The sequence below is a fragment of the Puma concolor genome, chromosome E1 (assembly GCF_028749965.1).
Source record: "Puma concolor isolate L17-30 chromosome E1, mPumCon1.1.hap2, whole genome shotgun sequence".
NCBI classification, from domain to species: Eukaryota; Metazoa; Chordata; class Mammalia; order Carnivora; family Felidae; genus Puma; species Puma concolor.
The window spans coordinates 36,321,486-36,338,299 of NC_141680.1; the positions used below are offsets into that span (position 1 = coordinate 36,321,486).

A 16,814-nucleotide genomic window follows, 5' to 3' on the forward strand; every position below is an offset into this window, starting at 1 on the left:
GTCCTTTTTTTTTTTTTTTTAATGTTTATTCATTTTTGAAAGACAGAGAGAGACGGAGCACAATCAGGGGTGGGGCGGACAGAGAGGGGGACACAGAATCTGAAGCAGGGTCCAGGCTCTGAGCTGTCAGCACAGAGCCCGACGTGGGGCTCAAACTCACGAACTGCGAGATCATGACCTGAGCCGAAGTCAGATGCTCAACCGACTGAGCCACCCAGGTGCCCCGAAAGTAAAATAGTTCTTAAGTAGAGCTTTAAGTGACACTTGCCAGGTTGATTCCTCACCATAGTGTGAGCTCTTTAGTACTCTGGAACCTATTTATGTTTGTTTTAGGATACTTTTTATACTTTGTACTTTGTGAATATGTTGATTGGGGCATTGATTCACTAGTCTGTTTCCATATGTTGACTATCAAAAACTCCAAAGTCCACTCAAGGAGTCTGTCTCTGGTCTGTGGACCTTTTGCAGTGAGAGAAGCTTGGGCCAGAAAGTAAAACCACTGAGTCACCACACAGGCTGTTTATTTAGTTCAGCTGACATTTTCATAGCAAGACTTTCTCAATCTGTTGGTCTCGGGGTTGTGAGTTTGAGCCCCACGTTGGGTGTAGAAATTACTTAAAAATAGAAAAGAGTGTATTATTTGGGTTCTGGTGTAAGCTCCTTGTCTATCATGGGTTGGCCCTCTGAGAGCCTCTGAACTTCTAGCTCAGTAGCATGTGGCACCTCCCACATTCCCACATGGAGCGCTCTGAAACCCCGTTTCCTGTTTGCAGACATGTGAAAGGGATTGTGTTAGTGGCCCTGGCTGACGGCACCCTCGCAATCTTTCACAGAGGAGCTGGTGAGTTGTTACGAATATAGAGTGTGCACTAATCTGTTGCTTTGCAAAAGCATTTTCTAGCAGATTAGCTCTGTTTTAAAGAAATGATACTTAATAGGAGAAAGAGTAAGGGTTTAAACTGAGTGCTAACAGTGTATGACTTTAGTAGATATGTGCGTGCATATAGTTTATCGTTTCAAGGTGCTCTTGCATAATGTGATACGGAGGCACCTGTTTCTCGTTAGTATACTTAATTAGGAGAAGTTTAGGGAGAGGAAATGCTTTCTCTTTTTCAATATTTTAAACACTAATTTACGACCACTTAGATTTGGAAAGTTTTTAAGTTGTTAATTGGATATGGTGTAATCATTTTCATGTCATGTTATTTATATCCTTCCTCTTTTTACAACCAGTATATCTGTCATCAGCAGACAGGGGCTGGTGGAGGTCCAGAAACCTGCCTTAAGTTAAAGAAAATAGGGAATTGAGCCTGCGATACTTCCTAACTCCTTGGTACATGTATCAGCCAAAATGATCATTCATTTTCTAGGTAGAAATTAGATTGCTAGAGCAGGAGAATATTCTATAAACATAGATACACTGAATTCAGATTTTAGCAGGGCTTTTCCCAAAGTCTCCTATCTTTCTGGGCTTGGGAAAATGTGGGGTAGATGATGTTTGGGTGTCTTTGTAACCGGTCCCTAGAGATTGCTGGTTAATGACTCCGTATAGTCAGAGAGTGAGGGTGCTCAGTTTTACGTTGTTCCGACCCTTGTAGACTTTGTGTGAGCTTAATCCTCACAGCAACTTCTGAGGAGGGTCCTGTTGTCATCCTCATAGGTGAGGAAAGTGGAGGCACAGAGGCTTTTATTCACGCCACAGTCAGCTAATAAGTACGAAAGCTTAGAAAAAATGTGGTAGTGGTAGTAAATGTTTTGGCAGGCTGAATCCAAAATTATATTAAGAAAACAGACAAAATACATGATGTAATATGTTTAAATATAAAGTTCTGCATTGGGGTTCAGAAGAGTAAAAAGGGGGGCAACATGTCTGAAGAATGAAAAGTACCTAACGGTTGACCACAAACTCAGTGTGAGTTACTAAACATCTTTTTATTTTTTAGTTTATTTATTCATTTTGAGAGACAGAGCACAAGTGGGGGAGGGGCAGAGAGAGAGGGAGGGAGGGAGAGAATTCCAAGCAACCTCCAAGCTGCCAATGCAGAGCCTGATGTGGGGCTTGAACTCAAAAACCGTGAGATCAGGACCTGAGTTGAAACCAAGAGTTGGACACTTAACTGACTGAGCCACCCAGATGCCCCTGAGTTACTGAACATATTAAGCCTCATAGAAATCCATGTGCAGGACAGGGCTGGTGATAATCCTGCCCCACTCTGGTGGACAAACAACATGTTAAAGGAACACGGACAAGGCAGAGTTAGGATGAAGGGTCTGTAAACTGGGATGTGTACAGAGCACATGCCAAGAATGATTAATTTTGAGAGGAGAAAACATAGGGCAGTAACAAAAAAGTGGGACTGGATTATTCTATTTCCATTGGGCAAAACTACAAACTAATGGGTGATTATATACAAGGAGGCAGACTTGAGCTAGTCAGGCATGGGGAATATTTTTTCAGACAATTCATAGCTTTTGCAAAATGCAGCAGCTGCTTTGTGAGGCAGTATGTTTTCTTTCACTGAAATAGTTCAAGCAAGGTCTACAAAGCAAGCTTACAGTGGTTGATTCCCATTTGTATTTCTGTCATCACTAAAATGACTATGCGCGTAATTCCTAAAGTGTTAGCAACAAGTTGTCCTTAACATCTACCCAAGAAACATCAAAATGCAAGTCGGTGAGAGAGATATTATCCAAAGAATTATACTAATTCTTAGTGGAATAATATGGAATAATAATTATTCCATTCTAATTCTGAAACTATTATTATAAGCAGATAACTTACTGCTGATTTATCCCATCACTGCTGTTGTTAGTGTGGAGATCCAGGCACCAGGTGGCTCATGGGACCAGATGACCTGTGACATCTCTTTCCCAACTTTGCAGTAGACAGAATGAGAGTCCGTCTCTGCAAAGAAAAGATAAAGTGACTACATGGTATTTTGCGGTGCTTCATCAATAAATTTATCAATTCACGCAAATAAAATGTTTCTTGTGTTAAAATTGAGGAAAAGGTGATGTGCATTAACTAATAATCCATTTCTTGTTTTAAAGATGGGCAGTGGGATTTGTCAAACTACCACCTGTTGGACCTTGGACGGCCTCACCATTCTATTCGGTGCATGACTGTGGTCCATGACAAAGTCTGGTGTGGCTACAGGAACAAAATCTATGTGGTTCAGCCAAAGGCTATGAAAATAGAGGTAAGTGAACCCATGCATGCTTCCGGTACTTACTGAATTCGTATTTTCTGGAGACGCTAAGACTCTAATTATTTTTAGATTCTTCAGAAACTGTTTTCTGAGTCTGTGTGTTTTAGGACACTTGAGTGATGATATTGGACGACACCTTAGCTTTCTGTGTTACTTCATCTCTCTTGCCACTTACGACTGTAGTGGGAAGTGGTTTGTTTTGTTTTTTTAGGAAGGAGGATGCACGCATGAATTTTTTTCATTTTTATTTTTTAATTTTAATTTTTTAATTTTAATTTTTTTTAATGTTTCTATTTATTTTTGAGAGAGAGAGAGACAGAGCATGAGCAGGGGAGGGACAGAGAGAGGGGGAGACACGGAATCTGAAGCGGGCTCCAGGCTCTGAGCTGTCAGCACAGAGCCTGAAACAGGGCTTGAACCCACAAACCATGAGATCACGACCTGAGCCGAAGTTGGCTGCTCAGCCGACTGAGTCTGAATATCTATGGATACATATGTGTATGATTTGGACACAGGGTTCTTGATAGGTTTAATTTTGTGTGGGTTGTTTGGGACGAGGCTTCTCCAGGCTCCGCTGCCCCACATGTATGCAGGCAGACCCCTCTCTATGTGTCCTAGACTGAGAAATAAGATTGCAGTGGGAATTTGTTGTGAAAATAAAAACCTCTCAGCATTGCTTTCTTACAAGTTTGGCCACAATACGTAAATTCATTCTAATAATTTTTTTTTTTTTTAATTTTTTTTTTCAACGTTTATTTATTTTTGGGACAGAGAGAGACAGAGCATGAACGGGGGAGGGGCAGAGAGAGAGGGAGACACAGAATCGGAAACAGGCTCCAGGCTCTGAGCCATCAGCCCAGAGCCTGACGCAGGGCTCGAACTCACGGACCGCGAGATCGTGACCTGGCTGAAGTCGGACGCTTAACTGACTGCGCCACCCAGGCGCCCCTCTAATAATTTTTAAAAAAGGAAAACAGGAAAATTTTAAGGTCAAAGTCCTTATTCCTTTGTTCCCAATCCCATTCTGTTCCCTAGAAGTCCCAAAGTTAATCACTTGGTGGGTTTCTTTACCCCCAAATCCGTTTCCTCCATGCAGGTATACACACGCACAGGCAGCATTGTAGGTTCCTTTTTGTTTAATTATAAATAGGTTCTTCATGCTTTGCTTTACGACAATACAAAATCCTGAGATCAAATTCAGCCTTTTTGTTGGACTTGTTACAGAGTCTGGATATGCCAGTATTCCTTTCGCAAGTTGATCCCTACACAGTGCTGAAATCTAGCACCCGTTGTTTGTTCTTTGTTTTGTTTTGTAGTCTGGAGTAAGAAAAGTGTGTATGTAAGAGTAATCACATTTATTTAGTAAATGCTATTTAGGCTCCTCTTTTAAAATATTCAGTCTGTCAAATTGTTGTGTAAATTAACTCAGTTTTTAAACACGAACTCTTACATAATCAAAGTAACATTGTGATTGAACAATCTTTCCTAGAAATCATTTGACGCGCACCCCAGGAAGGAGAGCCAGGTGCGGCAGCTTGCGTGGGTGGGGGACGGAGTGTGGGTCTCCATTCGTTTGGATTCCACGCTCCGTCTCTATCATGCACATACTTATCAACACCTACAGGATGTGGACATTGAGCCTTATGTAAGCAAAATGTTAGGTAAGCTTCCAAAGCATTCTATCTTTATCGGTTGGAGAAAATGTTTTATTTTTAAATGGTCTCAGATGCTAGGTAGAGCCAATGAATAAGTTGCCTCAGGACTAGTGAGCCATTATCACTGGACATGCCAGGCAGATGCCCCATGTGCTCCGTGGTCCTTGACAGAAACTTGGGATCATTTTTGACTCCTCTCTGTTCCCCACACCTAATCCATCACTGGGAGCTGGTCAAGTCTGCCTCCAAAAATACCTTAAATCAGTTACTTCTTTATCTCTACCATCACATCCCTGTAGGCCAGGCTGTCTTCCTTACCCCCCTGGATATCCATGAACCTCCTAACCGGTCTCTGTGTTTCCACTCCAGTCTGTTCTCTGCGTAGTAACCAATGTGCAAAGACCACCATGACATACTTATGTAATGCCAGCCACTTCCAGAATATTCTTGCCTTTAGATGAGGTGATGTTTTGTGACACCACCACGAAGAACTGGTCCCATGGCCTGGACCACTCTCAAGCTCACCAAGTTCTTGCCCATTTCAGGTCCCCCACGTGTGCTATTATACTGTGCCTGAGAAGTTCTTTTTGGCCCCTTTTTACTTGGCTTTCAGGTCATAGCATACATGTCACATCCAGGACAGACCTTTCCTGATCTTCTAATTTGATTTAAGGTCCTCTTCCTACTTTTTCTTCATGGGATTATCATTATTGTGGTTGCACCAATACTATTTACTATTTGATTCTTGTTCATTGTCTCTCTCCCCCAAAGACCATAAGCCCATGAAAGGCAGGGACCATTGCTGGCTTGTTCCCTGCTGTAGCCTAATTTAGCACTCTGTGATGGTTAAGAATGTCATAAACACAAGCCAGTTTCAGGGTATACTATGACTATAGGTTAAAGATCTCTAGCTTAGACTGAATGGTCGTTAAGGCTCCTTGTAACTTCTAACACTCTGTGATCATGTTCTCGGTTCCTATAAGTAGATCCTGTGAGTGACTAAATGCTATTTGTCTTCAATGTATTATTACCTATTTATGAGTTACTCTTTCAAGTCTCAGAAAATAAGATCAGTTGTAGAAATTCCCTTCAAATGAAAAATACATCCCATCTCCCTACATTATGTGTCTGTGGTACCTAAAATTTCTAAACTGCTGCAGAATTGAAGTATGTAAACAAGGAAAGAATACACGTTTTGACTAAGATTGTTTTTATCTCTGCAAGGAAATTTAAGGCAAAGCAGAACTCTTACAGCTTATAAAAACAAAGGACATTTGATTTTCCAATCTAGCAAACTCTGTTTTTGTTGAGTTGTTTTTTGTTTTATTAATTTTTTTTTAAAGTTTATTTTTACTTATTCTGAGAAAGAGATATTGAGCGGGGGGGGGGGGGGGGGGGGGGGCAGAAAGGGAGACAGAATCCCAAGCAGGCTCTGCACTGTCAGCACAGAGCCCAATGTGGGGCTCCAATTCACGAACTGTTAGATGTGACCCGAGCCAAAGTCAAGAGTTGATTGCTTAACCGACTGAGCCACCCAGGTGCCCCACTGTGTTTTGTTTTATTTTGGGTTTGGTTTGGAGTTTGGATTTTGCAGCTCCCTAATTAAATCTTGTGTCCTACCTCCTGATCAACAGAATTTTCTTTCTGGATGGTAATGTGATGTCAGCCACTTTTCGAATTTTCTTTTTTCATTAACCGTGAATTATCAGACAGGTGTTGTAAAGCCCATTGAAAATGTGCTTTGATGTGCACCTTCAGGAAACATCCAACCGGCTCTGGTCGACATTCCCGTCTCTTGTGTTAATCTAGCCATTCTGTGAGGGACTTGGAACCGAAAACATCATTTGCTCTAGTTTCTCAATAAAAAATTTCCCCCCTGCTCTACAGGTACTGGAAAACTGGGCTTCTCGTTTGTGAGGATCACAGCTCTTATGGTGTCTTGCAATCGTTTGTGGGTGGGGACAGGAAATGGTGTCATTATCTCCATCCCATTGACAGAAAGTAAGTATATTTTTAGCTGAATGCCACAGTACAGACAGAAGAGTTGCAGGAGGTAGTTGTGTCCAGAATTCAGGCAGAAGGAATGGTTTTGGCATTGGCAAATCTGTGGTAATTCAGAAAATCAAGCCGGTGACAAAGACCTAACTATTGTCCTTTCGTGACTTATACAAAACTTATAAACTGTAGCGAATATCAGTGTCCCTGCATCGGGACCAACATTTGTAACTATACGCGTTGCATTGCAAGAAGCTCCTTTTCTCAATTCAGGAATCCCAGTCCTATTTCCTCCTTTAGAAGAAGGTTCGAGTCCGGCTTTCTTCCAGTGTTAATACATCGATATCCGGAACCAGTGCCTAGAATCATTCTGGTGTTTCATCTCTCCAGCTGTTACTTTACTTCTACTCGGTTTATTTGAGGTTTAGAAAATGTTGTGGGAAGTTTCTAAGGTCAGCAAGCAAGCACTTATGCTGGAGACAAGCCTTCTCTCCTGTATGTGTAAATGGTGTGAACAAAATGTACATTGTATGTTTTTTAGATTATGTTTCATTATTGTTACTTTTGTGAACAAAGTATATACATTGTATGTTTTTCATATTATGTTCCATTACATTGATTATTCATCCAGTGAGCATTTTTGTGTTACAGAATTCATGGGCAGGGAATGTTTTGAAAACAAGTGCCCTAAGTCCACACACTAACATCCCAGAATTTCCCTACCTTTCTTCAGGGGGCAGACAGGAGGTGTGGAAGGTGGTCTATCTGGAGCTTTTGAAGAACCTTAATTCTTTTTTGTTTTCTTTTTCTTTTTTGTTTCTTTTTACTTATTTTGAGAGAGAGAGAGATAGAGAGCAAGAGGGGGAGGGGCAGAGAGAGAGGGAGACAGAATCCCAAGCAAGCTCTGCACCATCGTTACAGAATGCAAGATCATGACCTGAGCTGAAGAGTCGGCCACTTAACCGACTGAGCCATACACATGCCTCTGAAGAATCTAAATTCTTAATCCCAGCAGTCTTTTCTGTAATTACTTATAAACCTACATGAGTTCATTTCAGTTCTTTGTAAAAGAGAGTTCCATTTTAGCAAAGCCATTTGAACAAGATTTCTTCTTCTTTGTTTTAAATGTTTATTTAGTTTTAGTTTTGAGAGAGAGAGTGAGCAGGGGAGGGGCAGAGAGGGGTGGGGAACAGAGCATCTGAAGCAGGCTCTATGCTGACAGCAGCAAGCCCAGTGCAGGGCTTGAACCCACGAACCATGAGATCGTGACCTGAGCTGTCAAAGTTGGACGTTCAATCGGCTGAGCCACCCAGGTGCCGCTTGAACAGGATTTCTTAAAGGAAAAGGGGAAATAATAGCATTTAGAAAGTGCTCTCTGTTAAGTTGTTCTTTGAAATTGCTTTATAATTAAGAAAAGCAAACTCCCAGTAAATCAAATTGTCCTTTTTGAGCAGAGATATTCTACAGAGGCTTTGGTAAGAACTTTTCATGTTGGTATTATACCAAGCTGGACTTTGTTAGTGTAGTTAGGGGCTTGGAGTGCCAAGCTGGCAGCTGGAAGAGAAGCCGCGAGAGTGGAGGCTCATGGTGGTGTTGTCCCCTGCCGTGCGCCTCTCCATGTCCCTTTCCTCCTCTCTCACTGTAGCCGTAATCCTCCACCAGGGACGCTTACTGGGGCTGAGGGGTAAGTGCAGATCCTGAACCCAGCTCTTCTTCCTGGCTTCTGATGGCCACTGGGAGGCTGTCCTCTGGCTCTAGATGCCCTCTTGAATGTTCTTAAATGCCATCCACTCGCAGTCACTGCATCGCAGCAGGTGTCCTGTCCGTTTTGTTTTTTAATATTTGTTACACGGCCACCAAACTACTGCTCAGCGGCTTAGTGTATTTATCATCTTTTGTTGCAGCTGAACTTTCTTTCGGACTTTGTTTTCCTTCCAGTAAAAACACGAAACATCTCTTAAAACTGTCATTAATCTCCATTGTTTACTCTTGTTACCAGCCATGTTTCTTTCATTCACTTACTGGCCCATGGAATGGGGATGTTTTGTGAGTCTGGTTGTTCTAAAATAATGCAGCAAACCACCAGTCTGGTATAAATAAAAGCCACCTTATTGTCGTGGCTGGATCCTTTAAACACAGCTTTTTACCACCCACCCCCCACCCCCCCAAGAGAGATATTCTTACCACAGGGGAGAAAAATCAGAAGGTAGACTATGAAATTTTTATTGAAAAATATACAAATTTACTTTAAACGGTGTAACTGGTTAGTCTTCTAAAATGGGGATTAAAAAAACAACAACAACATAAAATAGACATCCCTAAGATTCAAATCTGGGTTTTTTTTAAATGTTGCCTTTTTTTTTTTTTTTAATTAATAGATATGTTTAAAAAGTAAGCTTAGTTATTGCTAGACTGGCAAAATCCCCTACTCCATTTACTGAGGTACTTAAAAATAACTAGCATGCTATATTATCTTTTTTTTCCCAGCTTTGTCTTGAGTTGGCATTGCTGCCCTTGTTTTTATCTCAACTGGCTGTAGCTTTTAGATAATATCATAAGGATTAACCAGTAACATCCTGCATCATCACCGTTTCCTAGGGGGAAATATTTGGTATTTGGTTTTTCTGTTGCAGCAAATAAAACCTCAGGAGCACCAGGAAATCGTCCTGGAAGTGTAATCCGCGTATATGGTGATGAAAACAGCGATAAAGTGACTCCAGGGACATTTATACCCTATTGTTCAATGGCACATGCCCAGCTTTGCTTCCACGGGCACCGGGACGCAGTGAAATTCTTTGTGGCAGTCCCAGGTGGGTTAGATTATTCTGTCGAGAAGTTGCATGTAATCATCTCTTCTATCCCTTGGTCCACTATCTAGTCTAATGCTAAGTACTGGTATTACAGATAATTCCAATATATTATATGAAAAGTTGTATAATTGGAGGTTTTTTATAATGAATAAAGCACTATAGGGATATTTGAATGAAATTGCTTTGGAATCTCTCCTCTCTCCCCCAAGACGAACTTGTTGATTTTTATGTAAGAGACGTGCTTGCTTTTGAAAAGCAGTGGTACTATTTTGTCACCGCAGGGTTCCAGAAATGGTCCTGGCCGAATAAAGGAGATGGCTAGAAGGAAGCCCCTGTCATCAGAATTGTGTACAGGAAGGGATGGAGAACACATTCGGGTGCCTGTAGCACTATTGTGGCAAAGAGCAGCAGGCTAGGGGTCCCTGCCTTGCTGCTCACGTAGTTCTCTTGAGCAGGTCACTTAACCTCTGTGACTGGTCCTCATTTCCTTTTTTTTTTTTTAACTTTTTTTTTTTTAACGTTTATTTATTATTGAGAGACAGACATGGAGCGTGAGCAGAGGAGGGGAAGAGAGAGGGGGAGACACAGAATCAGAAGCAGGCTCCAGGCTCTGAGCTGTCAGCACAGAGCCTGACATGGGGCTCCAACTCACGAACTGTGAGATCATGACCTGGGCCGAAGTCCATCGCTTAACCGACTGAGCCACCCAGGCGCCCCCTTTTTTAAGAATTTTTTTAATGTTATTTCTTTTTGAGAGAGAGAGAAAGACAAAGCATAAGCAGGGGATGGGCAGAGAAAGAGGGAGACACAGAATCTGAAGCAGGCTCCAGGCTCTGAGCTGTCAGCACAGAGTCCAACGTGGGGCTCGAACTCACAAACAAGGAGATCGTGACCTGAGCCGAAATCGGACCCTCAACCAACTGAGCCCCCCAGGTGCTCCTCTGGTCCTCATTTCCTAAGTGGATGTGACTGATCTCTGCTCTGCTGACCTCACTTGTGGTGAAAATTAATGAAAGTGCCCTAGAACTATAAAGCACCATGTAGGTGAGAGGCGTAGTGGTGATATCCGGTGACAAATGTTCTGTCCACTGACGATACTAAACTGATGTGACTGACCACCTGCAAGCAGGACCCACGCCTGGAAGTTTTCCCCCTAGGGTTTCTGTCCCATTTCATGCTCAAAGATTCGACCTTACAACTTAAACTTTAGAGTAAATGGCACATGTACTAGTAATTTATTTGCCTAATCTAAATTACAAATAAGATGTATTTTTCTTAAATATGAGAGGAAAACCATGGATTTGAAATATTTGAAATATTAATTATGAATATCCAAACTCATAGCACTTAAGTTGAAGACCTTTTCCAGTGTCTTACACAAATTCACATGTACCTTTTCTGTAACCCCTCAGATCAAACAATGTAGATTGTAATACTCTGAAGCAGGCAGCTAAGACCTGCCTGGCCATACACAGGTCTCATAATGGATTTGGATCCATTCCTGCTTTGGCGCAAAATGGCTCTACTTAGATTTTCAAATTGGGTTCTTATGACTCTTATAGGTGTTTTCTGATCACATAGAGGCTTCTGGCATTCCCAATACTTTGGTTGTATCACAATATATTTACCTTTTTATTCAACTTTCTGAAAATATTCAGAGAAAATGAGCCTTCCCCCACCCCAGTCCGTGATAAGTAATAGTCACTTCTTTTCTGTCACAAATAGGTCAAGTCGTCAGTCCACAAAGTGGCAGTGGTGGCACAGATCTAACAGGTGACAGAGCAGGGCCATCTGCACAGGAGCCTGGCAGCCAGACGCCCTTGAAGTCTATGCTCGTCATCAGCGGAGGAGAGGGCTACATTGACTTCCGAATGGGTAAGTCGTTGGTTCTGGGAGCTCGGTTTCCATGGTGTTCTGTAACCCCGTGCTGCCAGCACGGAGCCTGACACGGGGCTCAGACTCTCCAACCACGAGAGCATGGCCTGAGCCAAAGTCCACAATTGAACACTTAACTGGCTGAGCCACCCAGGCACCCCTAGCATAACGTTTTTAAATGTAAAAACCAGACCAGAGTTTTTACGTTCTTAGATTGTGTCTTGAGCCTTTTAAAGCATGCCCCAGCACACAGTTTGACCTTGCTGTGGAAGGAGGTGGGTAAAGGAGAGTCTGGCCTGCAGAGAAACATGCAAACCTTGAGGTGCTTTTCCGCTGTCCCTGTTCCCAGCTCATGGTAGCGATGTTTTCTTTGCCCCGCTGACGTTCAGGGGAGACACGTGACAGAACTACAGCAGGTGGGCGGTGTGTCTTGGCCCCTGAGGCCAGAAGTAGCGAGGGTTCCGCCAAAGAGCCTGTGCCATGAGACCAGTTGTTCAGCTGGTTAGAATAGCCCTGCTCGGCTGCAGCAACACCGCTGATGCACCTTTGCTTTTGTTTTTGTTTTTTTTATTTTCTTTACATGTTTGTTTATTTTTGAGAGAGAGACAGAGCGTGAGTAAGGGAGGGTCAGAGAAGGAGGGAGACACAGAATCGGAAGCGGGCTCCAGGCCCTCCGCTGTCAGCTCAGAGCCTGACTCGGGGCTTGAACTCAGAAACCGTGAGATCGTGACCTGAGCTGAAGTCAGGCGCTTAACCAACCGAGCCCCCCAGGCGCCCCCTGATGATGCACCTTTGGAGAGAGGAGTATGGTTTGCTTGCACGGGGCCTTGGAGAGCAGTGTCTTTGATCAGGACCTCATTTCTCGAGTTCACTTAGCTATTTCTGGGAGAACCTATAGCCTGTCTGTGACTTCAGTCTCATTTCTTCATCACCATACTGTCTGCTCACTACCTGTCCTAAACTTGACAATCATGGGTTGAAGAAGCTCAGTGTCGGGGCACCCAGCTGGCTCAGTCGGTAGAGCGTGCGACTCTTGATCTCAGGGCTGCGAGCTCGAGCCCCATGTTGGGTGTAGAGATTGCTTAAAAATAAAATCTTAAAAACAGAAAAAAACCCAAAAACTCAGTATCTCAGTACAGTGAGTGGCGAATCTGCTGTCTCCTACTGCTAGGAGTATGTGAAACAGTTTCTGTTTCTGTGTGCTCTTATGGGTTGTCTCTGATTGGAGAGCTTTACTGTCACTGACGACAAGCAGGGGTTGCTTGGATGTAGCTAGTTTGGTGTGTGGGCGCTATCTCCACGCTTTCACATTTATAGTCCCATCTAGTCTCACTTCTCAGTTTGAAATAAATGAGAGTAGACCCTGTCCCTTTGGATCGACAGAGGGTTGGATGGCTTTGACTTCTTGGCTTCTCCTCATTTCTGTTAATGTCAGCGTGCAGACGTATTGGGGTCAGTTTCCAATGTAGTATAGTGAACTCACTTTTATCCTTGTGGTCTGAAATGAATTCGCCTTTTTAGAAGTTGGGCGAGTGAAGGTTCTGACCCAGGGTATTTCTTGTACTGTGTGCTCTGGAAGGGGAGTCAGCCGGATTTTGTGCACACTGTTCACAGACCTGTACATGGGCTTGCGTGTTCCATGCTCCACCTAACCCGAGTCTCCTTATCGCCCCCCAGGTGATGAAGGTGGAGAATCAGAACTTCTTGGAGAGGATCTTCCACTTGAACCTTCTGTCGCCAAAGCAGAAAGGAGTCACCTGATAGTGTGGCAAGTGCTGTATGGCAATGAGTGAGCACATAGGAAACCGGTGGAGACAGGGAAGCTGTCTCTTCTGCATGGTTTATTTTCCCTTTCCCCTTAATTTAATGCTCTCTTTGTGAAATCAGTTTCACCACATAATGTGTGAGCATTTTTTTTTCCTGTTAACTTTCTATCACAAGACCTGTCCTTCCCGTAACAATACAGGAACTAGCTGTTTTACTGCACCAGTGTTCCAGGCGATTTCAGTACGTTATGAACAAATCAAAGAATGTTTACTCTCTGCAAACTGAATTCTAGGAAGCAATCCAGATGTGGTTCACTCTGCCACAGCTGATGTCACTCACTTCGTTTGATGGGGTCACTTTTGAGCTGTCGCTAATAATGGAATCCATGGGAACACTTGATAAGTGGAACTATACCATTTGGTACAATTATAGTCTTCCCCGTGTATTATAAAACTGACACAAACTAGTATCAGGTGGATTATCAGGAGGTCTCTAAGTGTCCCAGGGGGCTAAAAGCTAATTGTAAATTACTTTCACTTTCGAATCTGACAAATCTTGTTTATATATGGTATATAAAACCTTGTTTTCATCAGATGGGGGGGGGGTTTTATATTGAAGAAATTAAGACTACACTATTTAAATAAAAGATTCCTGTTTCTGACTTATTAGAGCTCTACAGTTTATGAGGCCTGCTCTCTGGATATTGTGATGATGATTCTTTCTGAGACTAGTCTCCCTCGTTTTCATACTGACATGTCGGAAAGGGTTATCGTTGATACGGCTCAGAAGATCGCTTCAGCAGTGGGAGGATTTGTCTTTAAGGAAATTGTGTTTTGGGTTCCTGTATCAATGGATGGTGGTGGTTGGTGAAGGTTTCTCCAGGTAAAACATTCACCTGTTCACCAGTGGTGCTGGGACTGCTCTTGCCGGTTCACAAGAGTAAAGCAGCAGCCGTGATACAGTGGCCTGTGAACTGAAGGAGGGATTTGATTAGAAACAGTATTTTCTCTGGTTCTGTGTAGAACTACAGAACAACTAGCACTTGATATTTTGTACGTAAGTGACACCTTGAAGCTTTTGTGCCCTTTTGAGATGAAAATGCCACCAGCAAAGAGGAAGGCGATGAAGGGGAAGAAGACAAGGCCAAGATACCGTAAAGTGAGAGTTGACATGTTTATCTTTTTACTCATGACACCCATTTCAAAAGCTGAGTCCGGGTTTCACGGGTTTTCTTGTTTAATAAGTTTTTAAAGACCATCACGCTGCAGTTCTCCCCCTCTCGAGCTTCTTGAAAAAATGAGTGATTTACCATTTCTTTAAGCAAAGCTAAATAGAAATTTAAGTGTTATTTTAAAAATATAAACCTGTTGAATAAGGGCCCCCGATCCTCAGAAGGAGTGCTTGAAGGAAAAGTAAGCAAACACAGGACTCAGACTGTGTAAGTGGTCTGAAGCACCGGCTGTTGGTTGTTTCTGAGCTGCCACGCAGAGGTATTTGTAAAAAGCGTGCCGCTGTCCTCAAGCATCTGCGTGATTCAGCTAATTGATAAATACGTGGGATTTAATGAGCCGGAGGCAGCCTTTGAATCCACTGGGCCACGATGTGTCTGTGAGCACATCGTGTACACGATGAAGCGGTGGCCACCTCAGATGGTCAGGAGAAAGGAACCCCCTTTGGCAAAAGCTGCGGTGAAAGGCTGATTTTTTTGCTCGAGATACTTAGTCACTTTTTCAAGGCACCAAAACTTAGGCCCCCTTTTCATAGCGTTCAGCTATATTTTTATTTTAAATATGAGCCACTTTGGGCACTACCTAAAAAAATCCCCACGTCGTTACAACATTTGTGGGGAGGAATTGTTGTATAATTTCACAAACAGGAGACACCAAAGTGTTTGGGAATTTTAATCCCAAGAAATAAACATCCCAGAGTCAGACCCCACTTGCTGTTCAGTTTGTACACGTTTGTGTGATCAAATGTAATTTAGGAAATCAGGAGTTAAAAGATGAAAAATGTGTACATGTTACAGTGGTTCTAATTGTTCTTACTGGCTTTAGTGTAGGGGTGTAGCTATTTTATCTAAAGCCGTCAGATTATCTGTGGCCCTGTTCATTAACATCAGGGACTAGAGAGAGTACAGAAATGCTTGTACAATTTGTTTTAAGGGCTTGTCCTTATATAATTGTAATATCGTTTAAGTATCTTCTGCAGATCACTTTACTCCCCTCCCCCTCCCTTTCCCCAACAATAGGTTTATATTCTTGTAACGTTCACTTTGGTCAAGGTGGTAACATTCACTTTGGTAAGAACCAAAATGTAAGCTTCTTGCGAGCAGGGAAGCGTTGGTGCACACTGCCTATAGCTTCCAACTCGAGGGTAGAGAAGAGGCTCGAATACCTCGGGTTGGTCTCTCCATGTAAAAAATACATGTATTGCCCCTGTTGGAAGAAATAAGGGATACCCGAGAATTTTCTCATTTTGTTATGCGTGGGTTATGTATGAGGTTGAACCATGAGAAGTTGCCGACGCTCGACCATTGCTAATCTACACAAATGTCAGTATCACATACCCCAACCCGATGCTTACTATGAAATGCAGGTTAAAATCCCTGGGAGGCAAAGGGAGAATGTTCTTGAAGAACTACACCATTTTGAGAGTGTTTGTCTCCAACCTGTGTGGATCTACATTTTTTAAACAGGAAGGGATATCTTAATAGATGCAGCTTGTTGAGAGTGTAAAACATTTTGAGCACAAAGTATGCAGCACATAACTTTTCAAATGAAGTGTGTTTGCATAGAAAAGATGAAAATACATTCTCTCAGTTGCTGTATTGTTCATTTCTTGTAAAGGTCTTACTACATTTGAGAATAGACCCTTTAACATAGGCTGCCTTAGTAACAAAACAAAGCAAAACAATTGTCTCATAATATTAACTGTCCTAAAGAATGTGCGTCTTTCTTGCAAATGCTGTGGAACTGAATATTTATTTCCTTGTGAGTATTATGACCGTTACCAAAGGACTCCACCAGATTTAGGGCTCTTCTTAATTGATCATGTTGAGAAAGGGACTCATTTGGCCCCCGTTTGTAACATGGGAAGAGTAGAGAAGAGAGAATTAAATGTGGAAATCATCAGTGCTTTTCTAACAGGGTGACGCTGTTTTGTAACACTAAATGTCTTCTTCTTTCTCTTAAAAAATTAAGTTTTTATTATTAATTTTGTCGTACATTTCTCAATATATTTGAATATATTTTAACCATTTTATGTTCTGAATTTGTTTTTTTGTCCTAGACATTTTATCCAGACTTTTACTGGCCTCTATAATCTGAGAAATGGGTTCTAGAGTGTCCCACTTGTTGTCTCTTAGAGGCTGAGGCTTCATTTCTATGAGCAAAAAGCTCACTTAGCAATGTAGTTATTTCGGTATTTATTTCTATTATGGAATCCCTGGGGTTCGGAATGTAACTTTGTACATGAAATATATATAAATATGTATATGAAACACG

The 16,814-nt window shown here is 42.3% G+C and overlaps 1 protein-coding gene across 6 annotated transcripts in view; it reads left to right on the forward strand.

Moving 5' to 3' along the window:
- SPAG9 (sperm associated antigen 9) overlaps positions 1-16,814 on the forward strand; it is a 134,073-nt gene extending 117,259 nt beyond the window's left edge. For 4 of the 6 annotated variants that reach the window (XM_086686951.1, XM_086686954.1, XM_086686956.1 and 1 more), the window contains 8 exons: positions 774-841; positions 3,052-3,200; positions 4,699-4,870; positions 6,752-6,865; positions 8,505-8,543; positions 9,493-9,669; positions 11,395-11,544; positions 13,222-16,814. In XM_086686951.1, coding sequence (XP_086543077.1) covers positions 774-841; positions 3,052-3,200; positions 4,699-4,870; positions 6,752-6,865; positions 8,505-8,543; positions 9,493-9,669; positions 11,395-11,544; positions 13,222-13,337 — 985 coding nt within the window. In that variant the 3' untranslated portion in view covers positions 13,338-16,814. The remainder of the gene's footprint in view (positions 1-773; positions 842-3,051; positions 3,201-4,698; positions 4,871-6,751; positions 6,866-8,504; positions 8,544-9,492; positions 9,670-11,394; positions 11,545-13,221) is intronic. The other 2 variants (XM_086686952.1, XM_086686953.1) reach the window with 1 other exon arrangement.